Source organism: Meleagris gallopavo, chromosome 1 (assembly GCF_000146605.3).
Source record: "Meleagris gallopavo isolate NT-WF06-2002-E0010 breed Aviagen turkey brand Nicholas breeding stock chromosome 1, Turkey_5.1, whole genome shotgun sequence".
Taxonomy (NCBI): Eukaryota; Metazoa; Chordata; class Aves; order Galliformes; family Phasianidae; genus Meleagris; species Meleagris gallopavo.
Genome location: NC_015011.2, coordinates 66,983,392 through 66,992,891, shown reverse-complemented (window position 1 = coordinate 66,992,891; position 9,500 = coordinate 66,983,392). Strand labels below are relative to the sequence as shown.

General features: G+C 42.0%; 1 protein-coding gene across 5 annotated transcripts in view; it reads left to right on the top strand.

The window, feature by feature from the left end:
• Positions 1-9,500, top strand: part of GYS2 (glycogen synthase 2) — a 49,232-nt gene that overhangs the window by 2,300 nt on the left and 37,432 nt on the right. The window contains exons 1-3 of one of the 5 annotated variants that reach the window (XM_010715755.3): positions 4,357-4,416; positions 4,498-4,540; positions 4,686-4,914. The exons of 1 other annotated variant lie outside the window; for it this stretch is intronic. In XM_010715755.3, coding sequence (XP_010714057.1) covers positions 4,794-4,914 — 121 coding nt within the window. In that variant the 5' untranslated portion in view covers positions 4,357-4,416; positions 4,498-4,540; positions 4,686-4,793. 3 more of the 5 variants (XM_031555301.1, XM_010715764.3, XM_019616841.1) reach the window with 3 other exon arrangements.

The window sequence follows — 9,500 nt, the reverse complement described above, 5'->3', positions numbered from 1 at the left end:
TTTAAGATAAGAGTCAGAAGAATAAACAGAAACAAATCTTTGGACATGCAGCAAGGGCATTCGATAATGTGGATCTTAAAGTTAAGTCCTTACTATGCCATAACTGAGTGAATGGAAAGGCCTCTTTCAGCACCACATCTCTGAGTTTGCTGAACAGTCTTTCAAAGCACAGAAAGGTGGGCAAGCCATTGTTTGCAGACAGAGAAGTAAAATAATGCATTCCTGCCTCCTTGAGAAAATACAGATAAGCTCTGTGAAACCGAGCTGCAAGCTCTGATAACAATTCTTTCAATGTCACACAAGATAAAAGAGTAAGAATTCAGAACTACCCTGAGCTGTGTTTGTACATCTGTGAAAGTATTTGTGTCTTTGTCCATGAGTTTGCATCCTAGATGGGAGCATAACACCCTGTACAGTAGAGAGCTCACTTTATTAAATATCCTCTCATTGCTCTTCTTTTCCCTTCTTCCCTGTACAGCTCAGCCTGAGGCAGGGGCTTTTCTTCCAGACAAAGATCCCCCATTTTGCTGATTGTGTTGTGATTCTGTTTCCACAGCGTTTATAAAACTAAGGTTTGTCGTGAACAAAGATTTAGTCAGAAGAATTAAACAGCTTTTTGTCAAAAGCAAAACAACACAGTAGACACTGGAGAACTGTTAATACCATCAGTGCCACCTACTGCTCAATTTCCAGAGTACAGCTTGTGCATGTAACTAATTCTACAAACCTGTAAAATTTAACCCCAGGTTTATGAACATTTTTAGTATCTATATATAATTTATTTCTACATCTGACCCAGGTGCACTTTTCTCATTATAAACTTAGTCAATAAACAGTATTCACTGTTTCTTCCCCAACATGCTCTTTCTCACGGCCAGAGAGGCTGAAGTTGATTTTCCAACTTTCTTGAGGTAGTTCTACAGGAGGGACTGAGGCGTCCCAAACAGAAGGAGTTAGATTAAAGCCAGTAGAGATGACAACATCCTGGAATGTAACAGTATCAAAAAGAGCTTTATATGGGGCAGAGTGCTCCTGTCTGCCTATTATTCCTGCCTGTCAATATCCAGAGAACTGTAGGAAATTTAAAAACAAAACAAAACACACACTGTGCAGTTTTCTCTTTGAAGACTTTTCAGACACAGCTTTCTTATTGTCCAAGATCTTGCAAGTGAGAATAGTTCATGTCCACAAGCTGACTGAGAACTTGGTGCAACTGCCTATGATGCCAGGCCAGCTTGAGTCATGTTGTATAATGCATTACCTGAGGGTGTTTGTGTACTTTGGTGATAACAGTAATATGGGAACATAAAGACTGGACTCAAAACCAGTTTCAGTTTTGTAGAAAGTATTTTTATGAACTATTATTTTGTGTAGGTTCCCATTTTTCCAATTCAGCAGTTGTCCTTCTGTTATATTACAGAAGAAGAAAAAAATTCTACAAGTATTGCACTTGGGCAACCCTAGATATTACGTGCAGACTGGGAGAACAACTTGCTTGAGAGTAACCCTGCTCAGAAGGATTTAGGAGTCCTGCTAGACGAAAACGTTAACATGAGCCAGCAGGGTGCGCTTGCAGCCCAGAAGTACAACGGTATCCTGGGTTGCATTAGAAGAGGGAGTGCCAGCAGGGGACTGTCCTTCTCTGCCTTCTTGACACCCTATTTCGAGTATTGTGTCCAGGCTTGGGGCCCCCAGTACAGGAAAGATAAGGAGCTTTTGGAGAAACTCCAGAGGAGGACCAGGAAGATGATCAGAATGCTGGAGCACCTCTCCTATGAAGACAGGCTGAGGGAGCTGGGCTTGTTCAGTCTGGGGAAGAGAAGGCTCCGTAAAGACCTCATTGCAGCCTTGCAGTCTTTAAAGGGAGATTATAAACAAGAGGGTAATCAACTTTTTACACAGGTGAATATCGATAGGACAAGGGGGAATATTTTTAAATTAAAGGAGAAGAGATTTAGACTAGATGTCAGGGGAAAGTTTTTCACAGAGGGTAGTGAGGCAGTGGCACAGGCTGCCCAGAGAAGTTGTGGATGCCCCATCCCTGGAGGTGTGCAGGGTCAGGTAGGATGAGACCCTGGGTAGCCCAATCTAGTGGGTAGCAATCCTGCCCAGAGCTGGGGATAGGAACCAGGTGGGCTTTAAGGTCCCTTGCAGTCCAAGCTATTCTAAGCTTAGTGACTTCCTATTTCTACAACAAAAAATGGCACATTCTTCTAGTGTTAGCACTGTCCCCTTTTCACCACTTTCCTTTCAATGCACTTTGCATGGAGGATAGGCAGTGATTTTGTTCCTTTCTGCTCTTGGGGATTGCCCCTCCACTGCACATGCTGTAGATTTGCCCATTCTTACTGACAGAAATATAACCTTTCTCCCAGAGAGCTGTTTTCTTTCTGTAGGATCACAGGTACCAACATTAAAGAACTTCTAAAGAACTCAACTGTGAGGGTTATGGAGCACAAGCACAGGCTGCCCAGAGAGGTGGTGGAGTCTCTAGAGATATTCAAAACCTGCCTGGATGTCAATCTGTGCAACCTGCTTTAGCAGGGGGTTGGACTTGATGACCTCTAAAGATCCCGTCCTACCCCTGCAATTCTATGATACTCTGTGAGCTGATGATCCTTGCAAACCCACTTTCCAAGGCTAAAGGAGTTCTACCATCTTTTGCCAACCCTAAAAAGTGAAAGCATCCTCAAACTACCATAAATAAATTAATAAATAAATAAACCCAAAAAACTGGAAAAGCTTGGAAAACCTGAAAACCTTAGATTACATGAAAACCTTACAGTTTGTATTACTTCGACCTCAGTTCACTGTTCACATGTCTTTTAGGCTTGTTACAGCTGCTGAATGCCTGGGAGCAGCGGACTGCCATCGTTCATCTGGCGTCGGTCCCTACCGCCGCTATCCCATTGCTAGCTGACGCTGTACCCTGACATGGCGGCCGGGCTACCGCGCCGGGCGCCCCCTAGTGGTCAACGAGCAGGACACGCAGTGTGCGAGACAGAGCCTGGTTCTGGGGTGGCACGGGGCTCTGCGGTTGAGCTTGTGGGCGGGCTTGGACTTGCCCTGTCTACTCGTCACCTGGAATGACGTTTGTGAGGCTGTCAGCCCTGCCTTGGTTTTCAGAGAAAAGGGTGACTTGGGCAGATTTGATATTAGAATCATAGAACGGTGGAATCATAGAATGGCTTAGGTTGGAAGGGACCTCAAAGATTATCTAGTGCCATCCTCAGAAATGGGGTTCAGAAATGAGGAGACACCCACAGTATTACAGGTTTTGCATCTAAATAATGTGAGCCAGGCTGCTCTGAGGTACTACACTGCCTGTGTGCTGTTGTGTACACGTCCATTCTTGTAGACTGGCAGCATAATGGTAAACAAGAGATGAATATGGTGATGCTGTGACAAAACAATGTTGGTCCATGTGGACCTTAAGCTCTCCCACAGTTCAAATATTTACTGGTTTACAGTGTCCCTTACATTTCTATTTTATAGGAAACTGTCCACTCCATGCAATTATGCAAATCGTAGTATTTATTACTGGTTCCTATATAGTAAAGAAAAGGAAGTCATATTTGTATTACTTTTACATAAATGGGCGGCCTGTCTTCTAAACCAATTGCCTTGGACTTGTTCTGTCCATCTGTGCTGCTACGAAGTTCACGCCTGCCATTGCCCTCCATAGAGCTAGTGATGCCCTGGATCTCACCTGGGGATCTGGAGATCTGGTCAGTGCTGAACTCTGGATTTTGGGCAAATTGTTCTCTAATCTCAGAATCTGATTCAATTGACACAGCTGTCCCAGAGGAACGAGGCTCTCAGCATAAGCATGTAAGTATCATCACAGTAGGCAGCTGCTCTGTAGGTCTTGGGGAGAGTTAAGCTGCAAGCTCTGCAGATGTGTGCACTCCTTGCAGTATCCTAGCTTTGTGCTGCAGCAAGATGGGTGTATTTTTTCCCTGGACCCAGAGGCCAGAGAAAAAGAGAAACCATGTGGAAAATGGGGGACAAGATTTGCAGAAAGTGCCACCAAAAATATGTAAATAGAGCAACTGTAACTCTGTTTGTAGAAACTCTCAGAGGCGCAGGTTTGCTCTAGAGCAGAATGAAATCAACAGCTTGCTCAGAGCCTGGGGAACGCAGCTGGAATTCACTGTGGAAGTCAAACTGTGTGAGGCAAATTAGTGCTTTTGAATTGATGGACTGAACAAGAATAGGTAACAGTGCTTAACCTGGCAAGTAATCTAAGAGGCATCATGTAAAAAAAGCCCGTTTACCTTGCTGGCCAGCAGGTAGAGAAAGTCCACGAGTGGTAACAGGCAGGGGAGGACTCGGGGGCCGGACTCAGATCAGGTGGTGAACTCAGAGTGTCCTCCTTCCTGGAGTTTGCTCAGGGCAGTGTTGAATTTACAGCTGGTGAGTTTCAATTGTTCCTGAAGGGGAAGATACTGAATGTTGTGACTGGGGAGCTCAAAACCAATTTTTATCTCCCTTTAGGGGCAGAAGAAAGGCCTGCCCCCAAAGTGAAGACCTTCCTCAGGTCAGTCTTTTTTAAATTCTTACCTCTGCCAGCAGCTGCTTCTCAAGCCCTGAGGATTTCACTGAGCCAATTTAATGCTGGTGGTCAGACAGTTTAAACCCATTAGCTGCCAGCTATCTGAGTAAATTTTCTTCTCCAAACCCAGCACACCGGCAGACCACTCCAAGCAGAACTGCAGAGAACTGCCACGTTAACCGGACATTTGAGTACAACTGTTGTGGCCTGCGTGGTGAGCATTTAGGGGCTGAAGAAAATGCCACTGGCTAGATCACTGTCCATGACCTCTCTTAATGGGCTTCCTCAATGGGAAGATGAAGACCTACCAGTGGAGGATTTGTTGCTCTTTGAAGTTTCTTGGGAAGTTACCAACAAAGGTTTGTACAACACTCATAAGAGTGTTTTTGTGGAAGTGGGAGAAGTGTAGGATGTGGTCATGAGGGGCATTAAAGGGAGACTGGGCAAAAGCTGGCTGCGTGTGTTTTGTATCGGCAGGAACAAATGCGGCATCCATGTTTGTGTGTGGGCTGCATCTGCATGTACTTGCGTGGAAGGAGCGTAGTAGTGTCAGGATATGTATTTGTCTGCACACCATTCACCACCAGGGCCGTGTTGTTTAAGCAAACATCTAAGTGTTATGCCCAGGTGTGCATGTTTATTAATATATAGACGTTCCTTTGTACGTATTTAGATTTTTATCTTCTATGCAAATTCACTTGGGAATATAACACATGAAAATAGGCTGCAAAACAAACACTAAATTCAGAGAAGTTAGTAGTTTCTCCTTCTATAGCAGTGTGGAAAAGAGGCCCAATTTGAAATTGTCACAAATAAACATAGTTGCATTGAAACCACTGAACAAAAACAGACGTCAATAACCAACAGTCTTTACGGCAGCTGAAACCCTTTTGGACTGGCTTTTGCAAACATAGGTAGTGCCAGACAGGGACTTCATGCTTTGCACACGTGTACAGATTCAAAATCTCCTCACACAGTGTTACATGCAAAGTCTATGCTACTTGCTACGCAAAGATCTTTCTGCCTCCATTACTAATTTCTTCATCAAAATATACCCCTTTCATAGAATGGAGTCATAGAATCATAGAATGGAATCATTTCGGCTAGGTGCAGTTCACTAAGGGGGAACAGGCTCCGTTTTTGCCATAAAAGCGAGTTAGTATGAGTAAATGATTGACCTATGTGTCTTATTGTCCTGGCAGATAAATAAAGAGATTAGCCAGAAGAGAGGATCTGTAATCTGTTAAGATTTTAACCCTAACGGGGAAATATGTGTGAGAGGAGCAGAGAGTGCTAAGGTCTATCACTGTGGTGGAACTAGAATTAATATTCTGTGATCAGTTCCAGTATTTAGTCTGCACTGAACTGCAATTTTACTTGCCCAGGAGGATCAATACACAGAGGTAGTACAGAGTAGCTTTTACACTTTGAATCCCTGTGGACTTTTCAGTAGTTTTAGTCAAGGTTTTTGAGGTAGTTGCCTACTGTCAGAATTTGGAGCATGCATCATTTACTTTCACAGCGTACATGGTAAGTAAGCCACTGGCAAGCAGATGGCAGCAGAAATCTGGAAAGTTCAGATGTCCTTGTTCACAATTCTGAGCCCTGTGCTATTTACATACTCTGTGTTATCTGGGCCCCCTGGCTACAGGGATCAGACAGATATTTAAGAAAAAGTAAAAAAGAATTAGATCTATCTGTCTTTATGTGAAAAATGCTGAGAATGTTTTGATCATCCGTACAGCTTTTAATGACCTTATTTGTAGCTGTGTCGGTTGATTTGGCTGCACTGATTAGTTTCATATTTTATGGGAGAACTAATATTTACAATAGAGTGAACAGTTTTTCAAATTAGTTTAAAATAAAGATGCTGTTAATTGTACCAGGTTTCAAACTGATATGTCCAAATGGAGCTGACACAGCTAGACATAGCAAACAATGTCTTCATTAAAACTGGTTCTCTGTACAAAATTCCCATCAGCCAACCCTGACTGGAAATGTTTGTGCAAAAAATCTTTAATAAGCTTATTTCAGCTTACTTTTCTGTGAGCCTTTATATTCTTGGTGCTGAAGGCTTTTTTTCCTGTGTGTTCCATGCAATTGAATGTCAAAGTCACATGATGAGATTCCCCAGTGACCTTTTTATAAACAGTTCTTGGAAAACATTGAGGCACTGGGCTTATAAGGAAAGAGAATAGCCAACAAAAGGGAGAGTCTTCACAGAAGATATACAGGCTTAGGAAATACAGTCACTTACACCATTTCCCCCATCTTCCTTTAGCATAAGGAATAACTGTTCATTTTACTAAGTAGCCTGCCCCCACATAGATTTAATGCTGCTGCATGTTTCAGTGTTTTAGTTTTAATGTTGCTATCTATATTTCTAATATAGAGGGAAAGATAAGCATAAGCTGGGCTTATTGCCCTGACAAGCTCATTTGATGATTTAATATGATGGCTTAATATTTATTTTCTGGCAATGCAAAGCTGTTTCAGCACAAAGTTGGCTCATGCAGCTAAAGTGGTGTAATGTTGCTGCTGCCTACAGGAGAAAGTTCAAGTCTTTATATGTGCCTTGTGTGCATCACTAGTTGCTTGTAAGCAGTGCCCTTTGCAAGTAGCTCAAATGAGCTCTTTTCTGAACTTCACAAATACATTTGCCTTCAGAGTTGGAGGACAATGAAAGGTTCTGCAACTCAGAGTGTAGGTGATTGGGTGGTGTGAGAGGGTTTTCACGTGCCACACTGCCTGTTGGAAAAGAGGGTTGACTGGCATTTCCTTGAGCAGAAAGTGGTGCTGGTTGGTACTGAAGTCTATGATGTAGTGGAAGGAAAGGATTTGTCAGTTGCATGAACTCAATATTCAGAGATATGCAAGTATTCATTATTCGCAGAACCTCTTAAGTTCTTTCTCAACAGCTGGCACAGTGAAGGTGCCTCCCTTTTTTAAGTCTAGTTCTTTTAACACATGCTTTAATTAGCAGAGTTTTCTACTTGCCTATGCTTCCTTTTTATACTCTGTGTTCCAGTGCTGCCTGTGTTGAGTGGCAGCTTCTGACATAAGAACTGGAAAGCACCAGCATCTCAGTTATTCTCTTCTCCCCTAGCTTACATAGCCAATTTGGAGCATGCAGAGATAAGATAGCTGAAGGAGAGAATGAGAAATTAAAAAAAAAAAAAGAAGAAACTCATCTGAAAGTGTGACTCTCCCTCCACCTTATCCCCAAGTAAAGCAAAAAGGAACTTGCCACTTAAAATGCTAGCACAACATTGAAACCATCTTGCATTGAAAGTCTTCTGTCAAAAATGTGAGAAAAATGTAGTTTGTGATGCAAGACTTTCTCACTTTGACTTTGGCAAGTCCCATACTGTGAAGTGAATCTACTGTGTTTATGTGGCAGAAAGGGACGAAAGCAAACAGACAAGAGCCCCAGTACACTGCAGAGCTGCATGATTTGGTGGTAATTTTGGAGAAACCCAGCTTGTTTCACACTTCCTTCCCCATCTTTCCTGGCCAGTATGCTTCAGTAAAGGCCAGATCTAGGCTATCTGTATGCATGTTGCAAAAGAGGACTGTTTGCTGTGTTTTGTTTTGGTTTTTTTTTCCTCATAACACAAAGACCAATGGAACTGTAAGAACGGGAGCGCAGACCACATTGGCGACAAGCTTTGTATATCTTGTGTCTGAAGCTCCTTAGATGGAAGTTGTCAGCAGGGAACCAAAAGCTATTACAGGAGCATGGAGGCAACTGCAGCAAACTTTCCACAGTAATCTTTTGTCCTCAATTCCTCCTTCTCAACATCTTCTAAATATTTTCCCACTGATAATTGGAGTGTTTAACTGAGATAGAGGAGAAGTGTAATTCTTAGCTGTAGGTTAGTGAGTTTTTGGATATTCATAGTGAGAAGGGCTGCAAACTCTGAAAATCTGATCTGTGCTCTTTAAAGATTCCTTTAAAGTCATTCAGTTGATGCTTAGTTTCATATCTTCTGCTATACTTAACAGCTTTTAGCTAGAAAGTAGAAGAGTGCTTAAAAATGCTGGGCTGACTGCCAGTTTCTGTCATCATTCAGCTGTGAACAGATTGGCTCAAAAATCACTCGTAGATGAATCTTAAATATTTTTTTCCAGCCCTACTAGAAGGAAGATTCTGTTAAAAACAAACCTTAGTTCATTTTCCCCTGAAGCAGAGTTGTGTGCACAGGTTCCCTGGTGAAAACTTGTACCCTTGGTAATTAAATCATGAAATCACTGAAGTCAGCAGGACCAACATTTCACTCTATCTGCATTAAATGTCTTTCCATGGTGGAAAGTCTTTGGGAGAAGGTGGGTGATGAAATCTTGTGACACAGTTGAACTAGAACACTTTAGAAAGTGAAGATGTGCTAGCATATATCTTACATAGTTATATAATACATATTTATTATCCATAAGAAAAATCATATTCTTGTGGGAAACTTAGCATGAGCACAGCATCAAAGCCCATCGTGCTTCTGGATCTGGTGATATCTCGGCATCAAAGTAATATGAAATTAAATCCTTTGTATTTGAGATGATGCACACAGGACTGTATTGTGAACATCTGCTGTAAACTGCAGTGTTTTGGTATTATTTCAAAATATACTTCTAGCGCCAGAACTTCAAAGAATACGGATAACTTCTATCTTCTGATGAGTCCTGGACACAAAAATTGCCAAAAAATACATGAAAAGTATCTGAAGGTGTCTGAAGAGGCTGTGTATTTTTTGCTTGACATTATTTTACTCCAAAAATAGTCACCAGAACACATAATTTTATTATGTCTACAGATCAGAGATAAATTTTGAGGGGAAGGAGTGAAATAATAGTTGACATAACTAGTAATTGTGGCAGTGAAGTCATTTTAGGACAAGGGGGAATGGCTTTAAACTGAGACAGGGGAGGTTTAGGTTAGATATTAGGAGGA